General features: G+C 36.6%; 1 protein-coding gene across 3 annotated transcripts; it reads right to left on the reverse strand.

The window, feature by feature from the left end:
- Window positions 1–1132: 1132 nt before the first annotated feature.
- LOC121414411 (methyltransferase-like protein 27) lies at window positions 1133–21041 on the reverse strand. Of its 3 annotated transcripts, XM_041607576.1 has the most exons (7): window positions 20861–21041; window positions 16440–16606; window positions 10243–10365; window positions 7625–7763; window positions 5051–5143; window positions 3807–3993; window positions 1133–2113 (listed from the first exon to the last, which is right to left on the reverse strand). In XM_041607576.1, the coding sequence occupies exons 1-7, from the start codon at window positions 20865–20867 to the stop codon at window positions 2110–2112; spliced, it is 720 nt and encodes a 239-aa protein (XP_041463510.1). In that variant the 5' UTR covers window positions 20868–21041; the 3' UTR covers window positions 1133–2109. The 3 variants fall into 3 exon arrangements, with proteins under 3 accessions (XP_041463510.1, XP_041463512.1, XP_041463511.1); XM_041607578.1 differs by lacking the exon at window positions 10243–10365; XM_041607577.1 differs by lacking the exon at window positions 1133–2113 and having other exon boundaries at window positions 3803–3993.
- Window positions 21042–21499: the final 458 nt, after the last annotated feature.

Genomic DNA, 21499 nt, shown 5'->3' on the forward strand with positions numbered 1-21499 from the left:
TGATTTCTTTGCTCCTCTTTCTCATTGTGCATAATACTTTTAGGGCCTTTTGCAGCCATTTTGAATATCAAAATAAAAGATTCATCACATACATGGCATATTAATAATATATTTCGTTAACAATTATGTTTTTAGTCAGTATTCCACTTGTTTAATCTTAATAATATGCATTTTAGTGATCACTCTTGTGAATTTTTTGGCCCCCATCACCATTGTACGCAATACTGTTTGGGCCAGTGGTGGCTATTTTAGATATAAAAATACAGCAATGTTCCCATATATGACATTATAAATGATATATCTCATTAGTAATGGTGATTTGCATACATTACGTAGTTCATACATCGCGATTTTTCGCAGTTTAGTGCTCATTTTTTGTGAAAATTAGTTTTCTCTATTCATATTGTACATAATAGAGTATACAAGGGCCTTTGGAGGCCATTTTGAATATCAGAAAAATAAATATTCTGTCAAAAGTTATTTTTTCAGAGAGTATTTCACTCCGGCCACATAATTTCATGCATTTCATAGCCAATGTGTGGACAATTTTAGGATTTCCATGGGTAATTTACATATTTTGGCGGCCATATTGGATTTTGCCAATTTGCGGAAAATGCTCAAGGTTACACGAGTGGCATCATTCAGATTCGGAGTCAGCACCCTCGAATTGACAAGAAACCCTCAAAAAATATTGTATATATATATATAAAAACAAGGTTATGCCTCTTCTATCCTTTACTAATTTCAACTCGTTACAGTGACTCTTGATTATTGATCGTGCTTCAACATCAATTTCATCATCTCCAGCATTGTGGACATTACTTCAAGGAATCTTCGCCAACCAACTTGGATTTATCTGGATTCAATACAGGACTATAACGATTTTGGATAATAATCAGAACTGACACTTCAAGAGATGTAAGATCATTATTATTTGTTTAGTGATCTATTTCCTGTAATAAAAGAAGAGAAAATCAATTTCTAAAAACTAAAGTTTCAATGTTATTTGTTGCAGTATCGTAGCAATGTGCATAAGTTTGTTTTGAAAAAATGCTTCTGTCCCACTCATTATGTTTATCAGACTCGATAAAACAGTTACGCAGATTAAATGCATCACTCTTGGACATAGGTGCAGTGGTGGGATTCGAACCCCAAATTTTATCTATTCATACTCGTTGAAAGTTAGAGATATACAAATAATGCAGCAATATCATTTTAATATACTAACCTTACAGTGGAAAATGTTCAGTACCTTCTTTAGATATACTTTTGTAATCATAAAGCTGAATAAAGATTACTAAAACTAATATTAACAAGGGTGTTAGTAAAATAGACGGGGCACACATAATGCGCTTGGTTATAGGAAGGGGAGAATTCTAAAAAGATTGTCTTTTATAAAATAAAAACGTGGACATTTCATCATAATTACTGTATTTCATCCTTTAAAGCTTTTAAAGTGTAAAGCTATTCGACACCCATGGATGAAATGCTGAAGTCCTGAGATTTATTTCATTTGACATCTTCAGAATAAACTTCTGAAATTCGTGTCGAGCATGGAGTACATTAATCGCACGTCTGCGAGCACTTCACCCATAAAGAATATCCCACTATTTAAACAATTTAACGACACTTATGCTGAAAATCATCCTGAATAGTAATAATCCTCATAAATCAAGCGTTTTAACGACGCTCATTTATCACGATTTCTCCCAAATTCCTAAAAATACTATCCTAAACACAAGAAATGTCTTAACTGAATATCAGCTGTTTCACTAATCTATAATCATACAGTGAATGTGATATTGTCAACTAAAACATTTGTCGAATCATCAATGTAATCTCAACTCTATTTTAATGAGTTGTATCTCGAATGACAAAAATAAAAACAGCATTTTATCATAATTCCAATGTTTTAAGCGTTATAGCCGTTACATATACACGTGCAAACCAATTCAATTTGTTGACTGCTTTAAGCGCCAATATGGCATTTCAGCAAGGTTAAAGTGCATCTATATTACCAATATTATAATCAATGTACATGACTCATTTGTGCATTGCACTTTGCGATGTTCAATTTAATCGACAGACGCTCCTATAAAGGAACCCTTTTCACCATGGGTGTCGATCGGTATTCTTGGTTGGGGGGGATGATTGACACAAATGTTCTTGTGGATGGGGATATTTCAACATTACCCCCACTAAAATCACAAGTTAGGACATTTGGGAGTGGTTGATATGCATGGTGTTCTTGGAAATTCCTTCATTGTTGTAGTGTACTATACTTGTATAATTTTTTTGAAAATTCAATTTGTGTTACAAGTAAGCCTATTCTAAACTCATACCAAGAAAAAAATGACAAAAATTGACTGGATCATGTACATAGTGATCTGTTTATTGAGCATGATGTATACACAGGGGCGTCGATCCATTTTTCAGATGGGGGGGGGGGGGCCAAAATTATGAATCAACGTTCCAAAGGCGCTCGATCACAATATATATATATATATATATATATGAGAAAGAGACACATACCTCACCTTCACCAACAATGCGAGCGCGAAGCGCGAGCTAAATTTGTTTAGTATGTCATGAAAATAGGAAAAATGTACCTGTTTAGGTTTGTTTGTAGTAACTCATGAGGAGGGTCGATGCATGTATCTCACTAGAGAGCGAGCTGAAATTTCTTTATATTCTGACCTGAAAGCTTGATATTCTAAGCATTTTTGGTACCAATGATTAAGATGGGTATCTAGAAGAACAATAGATGCGAGCGCGAGCTGAAAATTTTGATATTTTGATCTGGAAAAAGGACACTTTAATGGAAGATATATATCCAACAAAAGATTATTGCAAAATCAAAGTTCTTTTGAGGTTTAGAATTGAAAACGGGACATTATATTCACCTATATAATCATGAAAAGTATGGGTTTTTGGTACATGATGCGAGCGCGAAGCGCGAGCTGAAAATTTTTATATTCCAATCTGAAAAGCAGACATTTTGAGCACGATTTTAAATCAAAATCGAGTTGGTATCTCAATCTCGCTTGCTGATTTCAGTGTAGCATTACAATCCTATTTTATTTTTTAGAACACATACGGAATTATTGGGGGGGGGGGGGCAAAACGATATGTTTGCCCCCCAATATTTTCATTGGTGGGGCGATCACCCCCTGCCCCCCCACCCAGGATCGACGCCTATGTGTATACAACTTCTCTCTTAAATCTAACCTGACTGGCAATATCTTTATTCTTCTTAATGCATGATGATAAAATGCAGATTCGGACCAATTAAAACTAGCACAGATTACAACCTGTGTGGCTTCTCGTGCGCCATCGGGCTTACCGTCATTCCTTTATTTATCTTGCAACCCTTTTACTCCCGTTTATTTTTCCACCCTTTTGAATTAATGATTTATCTAAATTAATTTATTCACCACTGTTGGGATGGAACACCCTATCAACAAAAGTTGATTTTCGTTGGGGTCCTTTTATGTCATGTGTTGAAAAATATCAGATATATAAACATTTCATTCTTTTTCATCTTGAACCTCCACCCATCTGTTTAATAGTCCTGAAAAAGAATGTTTTTATTTAATAACAATATACACAAATTGCGAGGGAAACAAACTGATTGATGGCATACTATAATCATCATGATCAAACTTTTCATGTTTCATCATCATTATTATAATTTTTCTACCCTAAATTATTGGGGGGGATGATAATACAGGCCATCCCCCCCACTTGAAATATTGGGGGGGATATATCCCCCCCATCCCCCCGTGATCGACACCCATGCTTTTCACAACATTTTGTAGGTTAATATCAAGCCCGAAACTTTTTTTTCAGCATCAGTGAGATACTCTATCTCCTCATGAGATATCTTCTGGAGTTGACCCTTTTCTATCAGACCAGCAAAGGTAGACTTCAGTTTGATATCCCCAAGCTCTTCATCAAAAACGTTCTTCCTGGTAGTGATGATAAAAATTCCACCTGAAAAAAAGTGCACTTCTGAAGATGTAAAACAATGATATGTGATTTCATGTACAAGGCGTCCCTGAAAAATAAATCGAAACTGGGAATTATTGATGATTATCTAAACCTAATCATAAATCCATTCGACAAATGACCTATCACTGTCAAGCTAAGAATCTCTTTACTGTACGACTCAAAACATTTCTCATTCACACAGGATTGAAGAAAGGAAACAAAAAAGTCACTTAGGTGGCGGTATATGAATAAAAACGAAAATCACATGTCTGCAAAGTTATCATCTGCTCTTTCATTCGATACCAGAATCAAAGAAAATGGAACAAAATAACAAGTTTAGTTTTTTTAAAATAATGCTTGAAATTCAATTATTTTGCAAAATGAATCTGACGCTTTTACATGCTAGCTATCGGACCTTACTAAACACTCGTTTATGTGGACGACCAGCCACTTAAAACAAAGTCTAATGTTAACCATGCGATAGTTCTGGCAGGGAATCTGTGAAAACACGTTTATTGGAATTATGGAAGCACAATCATGTCAAAGAGACAGACCATTTTATTTGATTTAGTTATTATTAAAGGACAGATGATATTAATCTGTACTATACATTTGATTTTCTATTCGAAATTCAGATACCACCCGACAAGTGACTTTTTGGTATATTTCGTCGGATTGCTTTTGCTCAATCATGCGTGAATATGGTACCATCTTAACTATGCCAGATGGAACGCAAAGATGAATACATTAAAGTAAGAATATGCAATTTCTCAAAGTTGAACCAGAAGGTTCTGGAAGAAACATGCAATTTCTCAATATTAAACTAGAAAGTTCTTTTCCCCTATGTAGATGATTGAGTTATGCGAAAATTCAATCTATATAGTGCAATTCATTACTTCTTTAAAGAAAAAATCAAATTCAAGTCTAGTTATTACACAACTCTAAAAATATATACGAGACAGTCATAATACATCGATAACAAAATTCAAAATGATTCTATAATAATGAAATGCAATATTTAATTAAAAAATGATTTTAGGATAAAGGAGATTGAAATTACCAGGTTTAAGAAGACGGAATATCTCTGGTAGACAGGTGTGAGTGAGATGGGCTGGTACAAAAACACCACAACTAACTATCACATCGAAATACCCTGAAAATAACAAAGAGTATTGCATAAAAGTTCTTTACTGTTTAAGTACCAAGATATTTCTACGATGAATCATCTCAATTGCATTTTAAACAATGACAGGTGGGGTGTATCGTTATTATTTCCGAAATCCACTATCATTTATTTTGTTTATTTGTGTTTTACTGTGATATCTGTTTGTAACTTGCAATGAAATCGGCTACCTTATTCCTGTACACAACTTCATTGTTATTAGTAACTAGTTCAATAAAGCATGTGTCATCTGGATATTCAGCCATTTTCCAGTGTCCAGTGTTACCCTGGTAATCTGTATCATTTGTGAAAAGAGTAAACAGCATTGGCGACAATACACAACCTTGTGGGGTACGCGTATTGAGAATTACAGAGTGCACATCCGCACTCTTACCCTTTTGGGATCGACCTACCTATCATGAAATCCATATCGTTAGCATCAGCTCGGGGTTGACATTCATATCGTTCAACTTTATAATCAGCATATGTGGTACAATAGTGTTGAAAGCCGACCGGGGGGAGGGCATTGGCGGCGGAAGCAACAAAAAAATTAAGGGGGTCTACCTGAAATTTTGTGATGGACACAAGTAAAAAAAATTTACAAGCAAAGAAAAAAAAGTCATCAACCTAAATTTTAGGGGGAGGGGTGACAAGAGACATTTTAAGGGGTCCACCAGAATTTAGGGGGGGGGGGGGCCGCAGGAAACAAAATTGACAAGCAAAAAAAAAGTTATCAGCTAAAAATTTAGGGGGGACCCTCCACCCACCTCAATTTTTTTTTTTTTTTTGGGGGGGGGGAACTGTCCCCCCGTCCCCCCCGCTTCCGCCGCCTATGGGGGGGGGCACCTCCATTGACGAATGGATACCATTAATGACAGGCGTAAGTTTTTTGTTTTGTAATAATATTTATTAATCATTCAGTTCAAATCAAAGTGATGGTGCATTGTAAAATATTACAATATCAATATTAACAAAACACTCTTCACAAAAGACAAATAATTATCCACAATACAAAATATCGTACAAAATGACATATAGTATAACATATACAGTGGATAACTGCTCAATAGTAAACTGAATGAAATTTGTAATATAAAAAAACGGATAAGGGTTCGAGTGCACACTCCCCACACACGCCCACATACACACACAAACAGAACGAAATCGCTCTCACACCCGACCCCCCAACACAGACAAGACATAAAACAAGTAGACAGTACGAAAAAGTTAAACAATACAAAACAAGAAAGAAAAGCAGAAGGAAGGGAGGAAAGAAAGAAGGAAGGATAGAAACAAAGTGAGAGAGAGAGAAAGAAAGAAATAAAGATAGAAAGAAAAAGAAAAGTAACATGCAAAGTAAAGAAAACAGTACAGTTTAGTGACAGTTCAGCCAACCCCGCAGGTGTGCAAACCGGGTAAAGCCATCCCTTCCTCATCCTTCCTAAATAATAGTTGTTCCCACTTTTTATAGTGCTGTGTTAATGTTTTTCGCTCCATTGCAATTTTCTTATCTTCTTCTTTACTTTTAAAAAGCTTTACTTGTATCTCTTTGGCAGTTGGTATTTTATCATTCGCCCTTTTGTGATATATTGAAAATTTGATAAGTAAAATATATGATTTAATAATTGTCTATTTTCTGTTGTCTCTTCTAATCCAACATACATATCCTTCCACTGTAAGCTTTTAAGAATCGGAAATTTCCATAATACTTTATCCATTTCACATCCATAAAATATATGTCTATGAGTTTCTTCATCTTAACCGCAAAAAGAGCATTCATTACTCGATATAAATCGAAACCTATATAAATGGTGGTAATATTGTATAATAATTTATGTTGAAACTCTCTTAGCTTACTATCTAATGTGCAAATCTTGGACGATGAAATACTTTTTCGATTTCTTTTTCAGACCTATGTTATATGACGATTCGAGATTGTAAAAACTGACAGGAGTGTCTGCAATCTTTTCTATACATGATCTATACAATTGTTTTGAACAACTTGTAAAATATTTTTAAAGAAAATAAATTTGTCTTCAAACAATCAACTTAAGTAGTATTTTTAAATCAACTTTCCATTCCACATGTGCAATTATTTCATTATTGTTAATATTTCGTCGTCATTTAGACCCATAGATCTAAAATAACTATTTTAGATCTATGGGTCTATTTTAGATAAGTTCACCATGTTCATTTACAATATGGTGCAATTTGCATGTGCTTTTAAAAAAATATATATTTTCATGAAAATACGCTTTTCCTTCATTTCTAATATACCAGTTATCGAAAAAAATCATTTCTTTTATTACTTATGTCCTTTTTGATGAGCACAGTTATATGTAAATATGCTTTAGGTCTGAAATTGTTTCACTATCTTGGTCTGGCTACTTCGGATTCAGGACATATTCATTTAAGTTCTACACTTGTAAGTGCTCTGTATCTTTCGCTAATTTACTATACATCAACACTTACCATCAGCATATTCAAGAGGTGTGGTTGGATCAAATCTCGCTTTCACAAGCTTGGTGTATATCTGTTTCTTTTCAAGAACTTTGAGCATTCCAGCAGATATGTCTACACCGTGTATATCGCGGTATCCTTTATCAAAAAGCTACAACGGTAGTAGAAAGAAGAAGAGAAAGAAAGAGAGAGAGAGAGTTAGGGGGGAGGAAGGGGGGTTCTGTAAAATTCGCCATGGCTTAACAAACTTCCATTCCATGTACCTGGAAAGCTTGAGGAACGCTTAAAAATCAATTGACTTATTACAGAGAACGATTCACAACGGGGACGGATCGCTAATACTAACATTATTTTATACTGTAGTTAATCATACATAATACAGGGCAAAATTAATGTATCACAAAATGCAGATTTTTTTCACATAGTGTATTAGTCGACAATTGGGTAGTCTCCATGGAAATGGGGGTGCCAAGATTTTCCCGAGGGGTGCTGCGTGTATTATTCTCCATAGGCAGCACCCCCCGGGAATTCTGGAAGGTGTGAAAAAAAACGGAGAAATGTGAACAAAAATCACCTTTATTTTGAAGTAAAACTTTTTTTTTTGCTTAAAAAATTATCGGGACCAAATTGACCTCCATTTTTTTCTTTAAATTTTGTGAAAACCCTTATTTTGGCTTTTCAAGCTGCTCGTAACAAGACATTGTTCGTCATGAATATAGCATGATGAACCAAATATGCTAAAGATAGAAGAAAACAGTTGAGGTCAAAGAAGTCTTTTCAATCTCACCAAGTCTTCGTTGGAGCTTTTTCATATTCCAAATTATAAGATAGTGAAACTTCATGATAGTATCAAGACATCTTTAGATGACAGAACTTTTGATAACACTGCTGATAATACATCCCTGGTGGGTGTTTCATAAAGCTGTTCGTAAGTTAAGAGCGTCTTTAAGAACGATTGTTATAATCCTTTCTTGTGGTAAATGGTATATTCGATGGCGAAGGTTTAGCGCGTAAGAAAGGATCACCAGTCGTTTTTAAAGTCGCTCTTAACTTACGCACAGCTTTATGAAACGGCCCCTGTGTAGGATGATATTCCACTTCCCAAATTGTTTACTTCCTTCAAGAAACTTTTGATAAACTGATGAAAGGTTAAACATGTTCTCTTGATCCAGTCATATACTCCAGTGTTTAGATTTTGCTCAATTGTTCTGAATCATTACAAGCCATCCCATCTGACTGAAAAGTGGCCTTGGTTGAGCTACTTCTGTCCTCACTCTTGTTTTTAAGTGCGTTAATGGGAATGCCCCTGGTTATCTCGGTGATTTAATACAGAAATATCAACCCACTCGAAATCTTCGTTCGCAATCAAAGGATCTTCTCTCTGAAATACGAGTAAAGTCCAAGACTTTTGGCGATAGAGCTTTTGGGAATATGGCACCAAAATTGTGGATCAATCTGTTTCATAATACAAGGTCAATAACAGATTTCAACAGCCTGTGAGATTCAAATCTGTGTTAAAAGCACATGTACTAGCCCTATGGAAAACACTAATTCTTCTACACGCATAAAGACTATTTATATGGTATTACGCGTTTCAAAGAACTGCTTATTAGTATTATTCTGAAGAAACTGGGTATAGAGGTGATATTTAATAATCTTGGACCAGTCAGTAATTTACAGTGAGTATCATAGTTAGTTGAAGGATCTGCTGTACAGCAAATCCAACGACATCTTAATGATAATTCGTTGTTGCCTAATATGCAATCAGCATACAGGAAAATAGCACAGAGATTGTCCCGGGAGATTGCGTTGATCAAAAAAAAATATATCTTTCAGTGGACATGGAAAAACAAAGAATAGCATTGCTGGTACTATAGACTAAAGTGCCGCTTTAGACACCATCGATCGCACAAAAATTATTACAGATACTGAACTCTTCTTTTGGCTTAGGTGCCTATGTTTTCTCATGGATTGAATCGTATCTTGACCTAAACGACCTTTGACCTGGTCATGTGACTTGAGACTCCAGCAGGATGATTAACCCTATATGTCAAATTTTCATGAACTAGGTCCATATTTTTTTCTAGGTGAATATCACATTTCAAAACTTAACCTTAGGTTAAGATCTTGATGTTGATTCCCCCAACGTGGTCTAATTTCATTGACCTTAAATGACTTTCGACCTTTTACATGTGACTTGAAACTCGGGCAGGATATTTAGTAATATTTGATTAACATTGTGTCAAAGTTTCATGAACTAGCTTCATATGCTTTGTAAGTTATGATGTCATTACAAGAACTTAACCTCCGGTTAAAATTTGGTGTCTCTATCGGAAAAGCGGCACCTATAGTCCAACTCTGCTATGCAGGTGAGGCAAAAATTATATAATACACCATTTTCCTCTCTTTTTCGTTCAATTTCTCTTTTTTTTTTTGGTCGTGGAAAACCCAAGTCCCAAATGTGCAAATGCATGCAAGAATTCTCTGCAGGCATCGTGTATGATACATGTGGTTTTAGTCTCATTCTATCGCGTTGCTTGATGTTTTGTCTAATGTCATGGAAGACCATTACGGTGAAGCGGGTGAGTGGTGTGACACCATGCGTAGTTTAGAAACAAATGATAACTTACCTCTTTTCCAACCATGCCAATTCCACATCCTACGTCGAGTACTCTTATGTCTCGATTCGGTATCAGACCGAAGAGGGCGTTAGCAGTCAGCCTAGCTCCATTGCATTCCAGAGCATGAGTGATCTGAATAATGATTCCGGGTCGCGCGTTTCCGTTTTACACCCTGGCGAAGGCATTTTCCGGAAAAGTAGCCAAAAAGCGACTAGTGAAGAGTCTAGGTCTACGTTTGTTTACATTATCAGCTGGGCGCGCGATCCAAAGTCCGCACCGAAGTTATCCGCAGAACATACCGTACTTGCAAATGCAGCTGAGCTTATACTTGTACTTTCCAGGTTCAATACGAATGTTTGCCTTGATCATTTGCCTTGCCGATTTGCTGATGTCTGTCTTTCTCTCTATCTGTCTATATATCTATCTCTCAAATTCTATCTCTATCTATCTATCTATCTATGTAACTGCAGTATCTAGTCTCTCTCATTCTTTATCTAACATCTATCTATCTCAAATTCTCTATCTCTATATATCCATCCATCTGTCTGTCTTTCTCTATTTCTCTCTCTCTACCTACCTATGTAATTACAGTATTTATCTGTTAATTTGTCGCTCTTCTCCCTCATTCTTCATCTATCTGACATCTATCTATCTCTCAAATTCTCTATCTCTCTCTATCCATCTATCTATCCATCTGTCTGTCTTTCTCTATTTCTCTCTATCTATTTATCTATTTTTTAACTAGAGTATCTATCTATCTGTTAATTTGTTAATAATCTTCTCTGTCTCTCTCATCATCTTTCATATCTCTATCTATCCATCTGTCTGTCTTTCTCTTATTCTCTCTATCTATTTATCTATCTATTTTTTAACTTATCTATCTGTTAATTTGTTAATATTCTTTGTCTCTCTCCCTCTTTATCTATCTAACACCTATCTATATCTCATCTATCTATCTATCCATCTGTCTGTCTTTCTCTATTTCTCTCTATCTATATATCTATCTATGTATCTATCTATCTGTTAATTTGTCTCTGTCTCTCTCATTCTTTATCTTTCTATCTATCTAACATCTATCTATCTGTCTCTCAAATTCTCTATCTCTCTCCTCTAGCATATGTCTGTCTTTTTTCTCTCTCTCTCTTTGTCCGTCCATATTTCTATCTACAACATCTCTCTCTATCTATCTATCCTTCTCTCTCTCTTTCTCTCTCTCCCCCTCTCCCTCTATATATCGACCTCTCTGTCTCTCCCCCTCTCTCTGTTTATCTATCTATCCATCCATCTCTCCCTCTTTCTCTCTCCTTCTATCTATCTATCCACCTCTCTCTCCCTCTCTATTTCTATCTATCTATCTGTCTGTCTATCTTGTCTCTATCTATATATCTATCTATCAGTCTTCTATATCTATCTTTCGGCAGCTATAAGTGTATCAATCCATCAAACTTCAATTTGTCTTTCCATTATAAGTATCTGTTTATTTTGTCTGTCATTCTATTCATTTACAGTGGCGTAGCTAGGATTTTTTCCCGGGGGGGCACTGAGGGGTCCTTGCTTTTTCAGGGGGGGGGGGGGCACCGGCCATTTTTCCGGTGTGTGTGTATGTGTCCACAAGGGCGGATCCGACTTTCGGCAATAGGGGAAGGGGCCCGAAATTATCTTCACCTATATCAGTCACTTCTTAGTTTTATCCTTATAAAACAACATAAACATAAAATAATCTCATAAGCCTTATAAAAAGTGCGAGCGCGAAGCGCGAGCGATTTTAACTTTAATGTATTTTTTCCTGAAAATTTAATTTTCTGGTCAATGTTATGTGTGATCCTGAACAAGATTCGTATGTACCCCCAAGCGCGAACAGAAATTTTTATCAACTGTTCTAGCATTATCGAAAAGGGACCTGTTAAGGACTGCTTACAGTTACCCAAGAAGTCGGTATATATTTCAATAATGCGAGCGCGAAGCGCGAGCAAATTTCTTTGAAATTCCGACCTAAAAAAATGGTAATTCTAAGCACTTTTTATATTAATTAGTGGGATAGGCATGATAGGTATGTAACTAAACAATTGATGCGAGCGCGAAATGCGAGAGGAAGAAACTTGAGATTTTAGACCTAAAAGTGGGACACTCTATTCATATTTAATTTGTAAGTCATAAATAGGATATAGTCAATTGGGTATCATTAATAATGCGATCGTGAAGCGTGATATTCTGATGTAAAACTGGATTAAGTACATTTTGAATAAAGAACATGCAGGCTATCGCGCATGTTTTAGATTTAGAATCTGGGCATTCTGAATACATTTGTTTAATTGAACATTATGGAATACACGTTGACAAATCAAACAATGTGACCACGCAGCGTGAACTTAAAATGCTGATATGTAGACCATAAACGAACATTTTACAGAGCACTTAAATTTGTAAATGAAAAAAAAATAATGAAAGCTCGATGTCCGATCTAAAATGTGTTTTGCATATTGACTTCAAAACTTGCTCCACATCAGCATATTGAGCAAGATATGAATCCCATCGAACAGGCAATTATGGCGCGAAGCGCCAGCAAAAATTTTATATAGTAACATGATCTTTTTTTTTAATTGCAAGTCCTCTTATTATGTCATTCACTCGTCTTCCTCCTCTTATTTTCCTCTTCTTTTTTCTTCTGTCTTTCTTCTTCTTTTCCTTTTTCTTTCTTCTTTCTCCCTTTTTTTTGCTCTGCCAATTTTTCTGGGGGGGGGGGCACACCAAATCTCGGGGGGGGGGGGGGGCACGTGCCCCCCAGGCCCCCCCCCCGTAGCTACGCCACTGTTCATTTAGTTAATAATTTATTTTTAGAAAAAAAAACTATCATAAACAACGCGACTGCAAAAGCACGTTCGGATTTCACTCCTGACTGCCGCTCTCTCTGTACATGAAGTGCCGAGGAACTCTGTGCTCTGATCAGTAACTGTGCAAATTGCATGCGGTGTGGTGGACTCGCCTGTGTCGCACGCTGCATGCAACCAGCGACGTGTGTAGACTCTTCACTAGTCGCTTTTTGGCTACTTTTCCGGAAAATGCCTTCGCCAAGATGTAAAACGGAAACGCGCTTCCGGGTCAGTCATCAGAAAATTCCGGAACAATGAAATAAAAAGCAAAGAAAAAATCAAAAAAGTTTTCTTTATCGTCATTATTTTAATTTCTATTACTATCATTGTACAACATCTAATGTTGTAGCTTGTCGCACGCGAGCAAATAGGGAGGCTGAAATGCTGAACGTCAGACATTCGTACCATTGCACACGTACCGTCCATGATATACCGATGCATGGGCGCTGAGAAAATGCAAGTGAAAAGCTATTTGATATAAGACCTGAGCAAGCGAAGAGAGATAAACAACTTTTCACGATAATCTAAATTTGAGAAAGATTTTGACATGATATTCAGAGAAAACATCATTTTTTATTTGTTCTTGGTTGTAGAACTTTTTGGGACCAGGGCCTAAACATTTCCATCTGTACGCCAGTGCTTTGCGGGTAGGGTTCGAGGGTGGAGCCCAGGAACATCTTGTTATAACCTTCAGATGGCCTTCAGTTTTTAGTCAACACATTTCTTAAATGCAGAGACTTTGCGTAATAAACCACATATTTTGAGGGACCAAAGCCTAATAAATGCAGGAAAATTTGTAAAAAGTCGCCAGCGAACGAAGCGAGCCAAAAAAATTCCGCCTTTTGATATGAAATTCTAATTGTGATAGATTTTTACATTACATTAACCAAATAACATATCATATTTCATTTTTTTGCCTCCTTAATTGTCTGTATTTCAGGCTCGACCCCCTATGCACGCCAGTGCTCTAACGTGAAGGCTATGCAAACTTAAAACAGACTTCATGCCATCCATCTTTCTTCCCGTTCTTGTTCTTTATTTTTAATCTTCGGCAACCCGGTCATGTTATTACGTTCTTCTTTTTTCTTATTTTAGTTTCTCAATTTAAATTTTTGCTCATTCCATTTTACCTCCATTTCCCGATTTTCTTTGTCTCGTTTTTTTCCCTTTCCCATCATTCTTTCCCTTGTCACTTTGTATTTTTTTTCTTTCTCACATGTTCTTCGTTCCCTCCTTTTCCACTCTCCTTCCGTTTTCCCTTTTTATGTTTTTCATTTCATTTTTTCTTATTCTTTTTCTTCACCTCCTTCCCTCTTATTTTTTCTTTCTATTCATTTTGTTTTCCTTTTCCCGCTTTTTTATTTTTTCGGTGAAATCCGCCAAGGAGGTGGAGCCAGCCTGCCCCCTCCCCCGCCTGGTACGCCACTGTGCAAGATATTAGCAAAATAGTACTATGATGTTTTTCTTCAAAAAACATTCAATTCAATTCACTTGTTTTATTTTCCACTATTAATTTTTCAAATTTACAATTATCATACAGTCGACATAGTAAAATATACCGGTAATCACAGTTGAAGTATAAACAAACATTAGTAACATTAGAATTATTAAAATGATATATAATTTAAAAGGGAGGGAGGGTCAACTGAAAAGCAGAGCCTGCATAATGTAGGCACCTTAAATTTTTCAACCATATTTTCCCCGATCAGCCGCTCAAAGTTAATATTTGTTTCTTTGAAGGGTTAGTCCTAACAATCACTCTTTAGCTATCTCATAAACCCTATTAAAATAGTGCGAGCGAGAAGTGCGAGCTAAAATTTAAAAAAGAAATTGTTCATGTATTTTGTCCTGACAATTGAACATTCTTGGCAAGATGAGTATGTAAATAATTAATGCGAGCGCGAAGAGCGGGCAAAATTTTCCAATATACGTTCTGGCCGGATGAAAAGGGACCTAATAAGGACTGTTTGCAGTAAGCAATGGAGACGATAGGCCCTACATATTTTAACAATCAAATAATCCAAGCATAAAGCGCAAACTGAAATGTTTTAAAATTCCTACCTAAAATGAATGGACATTCTAAGTACTTTTTAAAATCATGAACTGGATAGGTATTATAACAAAACAATGCGAGCGCGAAGCGCGAGCGAAACAAAATTGTAGACCAAAAACATGGCACTCTATTCATGATTTTTTAATAATGAAAAGGTTGGGTAAAGGGTTATCTTCCTACATTAGTAATACGAGCGCGAAGCGCGAGAATAAAAAATCCCATTTGAATGTGGAAAATTTAAGCACATTTAAAATTAATAACTGCATATCTCAATATAAAACATGCGCATGTTTTAGATTTAGACCTAGAGCCTGGGAATTTTAGGTACACTTTTGCTATCATGAAAATCAATAATGCGAGCGCGAAGAGCGAGAAGAAAGTAATTGATATCCCGATCTGAAAAGGGGTCAATTTAAACACTATTTCAAGCACTGTGTAGAAAAATAATTGTGAAGTGAATATGGATTGCACCTTATGGATGAGGCGAGTGCGAAGCAAGAGTTGGTATTTTTTACAAAAGACTGGGAGAAGAAACTTGCTGATATTCTCTAAAAGGGACAATTTATCATTAAAAAAAATCGTCTTATTTATCAATCTAATAAACCTAATGAGAACGCAAAATTTGTTGATATTAAGGCTTGAAAATTAGACATTTTAAGCACTTTTGTAATTTATGAATGGGATTCATGGGTTAATACTTTGTTTAAACAATTAATGCGAGTTTAAAATAAATTGTCATGAAATGGGGATTTTTATGTATAGAGTTGATATAGAGGTATACATATATCAACATTCAAAATGCGGGCGTGAAGCGCCAGTTTACAGGTTCTATCAGAACTGAAACGGAAAGGGAATATTGTGAGAACTTTATGGAACACACGACGAGAATAGGTATCTGACAAATCGAATATTGCGAGCTGAACTGTTTGTATATTGACTGCAAGTTTGTTCAGGCTCCATATCATCTTATTGATCAAGATTAGTATCTCATTGAACATGAGATGCAAGCGAGAGCGATGCAAGTGAGAGCGAAATTTTCATTAACATAATATATTTAATTTTTCAAGGCTTCTCCTTACCTTATTTTATTCACTCGTCTAACTCCACTATTACCCCTGTTTTTTTTTCTCCTCTCTTTTTCCATATTTTTTTTTTTTTGGGGGGGAGGCTCCGCCAATAGGGGAGGTTTGGGCGGGCCCTTCGAGTCCCATGGATCCGCCTTTGGACCTCCTAGGCTATTTTCAATACACGTTCATAGACGCCCTCATGTGCGTTGTCCTTACCTCTTCATATTTGTCGGCGATATCATCGTACATATTCTCGAGTGCTTGAGTATTGGCTGCTTTTAGAAATTCGCCTGCTTTGTCAGTAGCCCATTTTAAAGTGCATGATGTACTTCCTTCTTCGCTGGTTGCCATCTCATTTCCATTCCCATTCATCATTGTTGATCCTTAAGAATAGGAAATTTAAAAGAAAAAAAAATATAGTAATTCATGTTCTGCACTTCTGTACTTATATTCAACAAGGGAGCGGGGGAGGGGGCAAAAATTAATCCTCGTTGGGTAAAAAAAATCCCTCCTAATGATAATTGAAAATGGCTTTTTTTTTCAAAAATGAAATGTGCACTTTTTAAAATGAAGTACCATTTTTAAAGTGAAATTCATACATTTTAGGTTATGAAAATAACTGTTTCTTAGCTCGCTTCAATTATTGTTTAGTATAAGGTATTCGTCCTCTTCATGGTTACAGAAATGCATACAATGTCCATTTTTCAGTGTGGAATATCACACATTTTTTTGGCGCGTGTTTCGCGCGCTCACCAATGATTTTTAGGTATGACATTAAGGTATAGTCATTCTGTTGGGGGTGAAATGAAATGCCTAGAATGTCCAGTTTTCTGGTTAGAATATCAAAAAAATTCAGCACGTGCCTCGCATTATTCGATTGGTGAGAAATGTAGCCCGTATCCTATTCATGATGAGTCAAAATTAGGTTTATTACTAAATTTATCTCGCGCTCGCTTTAATTCTTTAGTTAGATTCACATCCTTTTTTCATGATTGCAAAAACTGCTCGGGATGTTTACTTTTCATGTCTTATTACATGAAATTTCCAAAAGTTTGAGCTCGTGATTCGCGCTCGCAACATCTCGCAAGGATGCCCTTTTAACAGTAGGGGAAGGCGGGGTAAGTTGAGCATAGGGGCAAGTTGAGCCACCAGCCCCAGGCCAGTAATGAATGAGTCAGACATTGTGGTGGTGTCATGTATTGATGACCCATAGCATAACCCCTAACCCTACCACATTGTTTTCAACTTTGAAACAAAAAGTTGTTTTTTAGAGGGAAAAGTATGAATTTCAGCCAAAAAAGTAAAAAAGAGTGTGAAATAGATAAGTGCTTTATACACACACACGTCTTTAAATATAGTAAAGACATGATAACAACATTGTTAGTCCAGGTATGGATCTTCATTCTTGTCATAGTCTTTTATATGACGGATGCATAATAAATGTGTGGATACAAAATTATCACACTAAGTTTGGACTGGGGTAAGTTGAGCCAAACAGCATGGGGCAAGTTGAGCCATGGTAATTCTTATGGTAATGTATCTTAAAAAACAAACAAACCATAAAAATCGAATGAAAAGATGGCTGAAAGGAACAAATTTACATGACTGCTCTTTTCCTTTTAAAGGGTGTTAGTATTTATAGAGAATTAGCAAGTGAAAAGACTTTAAACAAGAAATTGACATGCTGGTTCTCCCCCCATACATTTTGTACGTAGTTTTTGTGGCTCAACTTACCCCAGACGGTGGCACAACTTACCCCATATATGGGGCAAGTTGAGCCGTTTGACATCGGTTTTTTCAAAGGTCACGATGACTTTCAGTGTGGGGGTAGAAAGTTATATGTAGGTGAAAAAATTTCCCAAGAATCAAATTTAAAGGCAAGGTACTTATTTCTACAATAGTACTAGTCATATCAATTCTAACATGCAAAATGCAAAAAGTGTCACAACTTACCCCGCCTTCCCCTAATTATAGCTCCATAATTGACCAAAAAGCGAGTTTTAAAACTTCAGATTGTCATGTACTACATCTTTGTACATACCATCACTTCGGGGTTAGTGAGGGTGTGAATATGTTATTTCCTCCTATTAAAAATTGATCGATACCATCAGGGACTCTTTTACCCCTTCATCTAAAGACGACATATGGAGTTTTACCAGCATTTAATAAAAGTTTGTTACAGCAGAACCTTTTGAATATATTATGAACTTCATTGTTTATCGTTAATGTAAGATGATGTATATCTTTGTGATGGCAAAGTAAGCAAGTGTCATCTGCGAATAGTGAATGAGTAAACAACTGTGATGAATTTATAGTGTCATTAACATTAGCAAAGAACAATAAGGGACCTAATTATGGGGTACACCACATTTCATCTCCCTAGATTATTATTAAATTCCATTGATCAATAAATATTGAAATCTATTCTTTAAATAATTTCCAATTAAACCAATTTAAGGTCACCCAACATCTAAAGATAATTCGGTTCAAAAGTTACAGCAATTAGATTTAGGGGGATTTACTTTTTTGTTTTGTATATTTGACTGCCCCCCCCCCCCTCGGATTTCAACACACTTCCTCATTGTAAAAACGAGAAGTTAATGTTAAGGGGGTATCTCACTGGGCTTGAAACTAGTTCGACATCTCTGAGACGTCTCATGAAAATTACAGAGTCTCCGAGGAGTCGCAAGAAGATTAAACATGTTTAATATTTTTGGAGACTGTTTCTAGTCTCCGCGACGTCTCCGCGAATTCTCCATCAGTTGCTGCGACGTCTCGGAGACTAATGATATCCGCGACTGCTGAGACGTCGCCGCGAAGTCTCAGAGATGTCTCAGAGACATCGCGAAGACCTGCTGGAGAGCAAAAAAAAATTATGATACATTGCGGAGATGTCTCCGCGACACTTTTTCACACTGTTTGACCCACTTAAGAAACCACGTGACTGAACGCGTGCTGATATCCCTCCTCCTGCTCCAAGTCAGGTGCATGATCTTTCAAACGTTCCATCGAGACGTCTCCTTGGTGAGAGCGCAAGCCATTTTTGTCTCCGAGACGTCTCCGCGACTGCAGCGACTGATAAGTTGGAGACTGTCGCGGCGACGTCTCCGTTGGTGAGATAGGGCCTTTAGTTTCAGGGAAAACCTGGCCCATTTGTGATGTTATGTGCGCCCACACGCGCCCATAGTAGAATAATTTAAAATCATAGTTCAATCATGGAGCTTCATGCACATGGTTCATTGAAAATCAATGTGTCTGCTGATAATTCATCCAAACAGAGGCAGCGTTCCGTTCATGATTTTCATTCATCAGGGGGTGGCGCTTTGTATTATCTCCTCAGATAGAACTTTCTGAGGATCGACACCGTTGTATCATTACAAAAACATCTTTCCTGTCGTATTTGACGTCTAGTAAAGGCCCTATCTCCATGCACATGGTTCATTGAAAATCAATGTGTCTGCTGATAATTCATCCAAACAGAGGCAGTTCTCCGCAATGTATTATAATTTTTTTGCTCTCCAGCAGGTCTTCGCGATGTCTCTGAGACGTCTCTGAGACATCGCGGAGACATCGCGACGACGTCTCAGCAGTCGCGGATATCATTAGTCTCCGAGACGTCGCAGCAACTGATGGAGACTTCTCGGAGACGTCGCGGAGACTAGAAACAGTCTCCAAAAATATTAAACATGTTTAATCTTCTTGCGACTCCTCGGAGACTGTAATTTTTATGAGACGTCTCAGAGACATCGCGAAGACCTGCTGGAGACCAAAAAAATTATAATACGTCTCTGCAACTAGCAAAATTTGTAGTCGCGAACTAGTTTCAAGCCCAGTGAGATACCCCCTAGATAGGGTTGTAGAATAGGATTGTCTACTATCTGCAAGAAAACGCCAATGAAACACATGCATGCCTGACATAATAAGCCAGTTCGTAGTTCCTTTCTGCGCATGATCAAAAGATTCTACGCATGATCAGAAGAAGGTCATTTGTATTAAAGTGACATTGTGCTTTAAAATCTAATGAGATAAGCACCAACTTTGATGTCTTGATTATTCATGCATTCTTTTGAATCGTCGTTTTCATTTACATCCAAAAAATCATCAACAATGCTTCCACGGACGACTGGTATTTCAGTTTGTCAAGTACATTGTGCAACATGCTAACATATGCATTCAAAGTAGGAATGCAACAAATACCTTCATTAGGTGTTCATTGGTGTGGTATTCTAGTCACCTGGTCTATTCAATTTCTTCATCCTGCTATGTGAGGCAAGCTTACGTAATATCTTGCTTTGAAATCTGCCTATCATGATGAAAGAAAGGAAAGGTCATTTGACCAAATTGCCCATGAAGTGACTACGAACTGGTTTATTACACTCCATCCTTTCTTCTTTTTTTGACCTCCATGCTATATGGTCAATTGGTTTTATAATGATGTATTCTGCGAGGCAAAAATCAAGAAGCGCCGGACACACTCCATGCAAACATGAATAAATATTATCCATGACACTTTTTAGGCACTTCCTAGGATCATCCCTTCAAAATTTTGCAATATCTCAGATCAATGATGAAAATATAGAATTATATTGGAATACAGAATACAATAACCAAATGAAAAAAATTACCTGAACGCTTACCTTTCATATGTGGGTCTTGATAAGCCTTAGTGTGGACAAGGACTCCTTGGTGTGGAGGGTCTAGCTAAACTCGAGGTGATTATCTCCTTGGACCTGCTACCTTTCACTCTAGCACAAGTCAGACCAGGCTATATCGGCCAGTCTCTTGCACGCACGTCTGTTCTCGCAGGGGGTTGTAAATTTATTTACAATAATAATACAATTTATATGTCGACAGAATTACTGTACTGTGTATGGTTGAGTTCCCGCTTGTTATAAGCCAGTTCGTAGTTCCTTTCTGAGCATGATCAAAAGATTCTACGCATGATCAGAAGAAGGTTATTTGTACCAAAGTGACATGGTGCTTTAAAATCTAATGAGATAAGCACCAACTTTGATGTATTGATTATTCATATATTCTTTTGAATTGTCGTTTTCATTTACATCCACAAAAAACAACAATGCTTCCACGAACGACTGGTATTTCACAGTTTGTCAAGTACATTGTGCAACATGCTAAGATATGCATTCAAAGTAGGAATGCAACAAATATCTTCATTAAGTGTTCATTGGTGCTATTCTAGTCACCTGGTCTATTCAATTTCTTCATCCTGCTATGTAAGGCAAGCTTACGTAATATCTTGCTTTGAAATCTGCCTA

Source organism: Lytechinus variegatus, chromosome 4, assembly GCF_018143015.1.
Source record: "Lytechinus variegatus isolate NC3 chromosome 4, Lvar_3.0, whole genome shotgun sequence".
NCBI lineage: Eukaryota > Metazoa > Echinodermata > Echinoidea > Temnopleuroida > Toxopneustidae > Lytechinus > Lytechinus variegatus.

Excerpts from the sequence above, each read along its gene's own strand:
- LOC121414411 (XM_041607576.1), bottom strand. Across the intron at positions 7,764-10,242 it reads TTGGCATGGTTGGAAAAGAG|CTTTTTGATAAAGGATACCG; the intron begins GTAAGTTATCAT and ends CTACCGTTGTAG. Across the intron at positions 3,994-5,050 it reads ATTCCGTCTTCTTAAACCTG|GTGGAATTTTTATCATCACT; the intron begins GTAATTTCAATC and ends ACTTTTTTTCAG.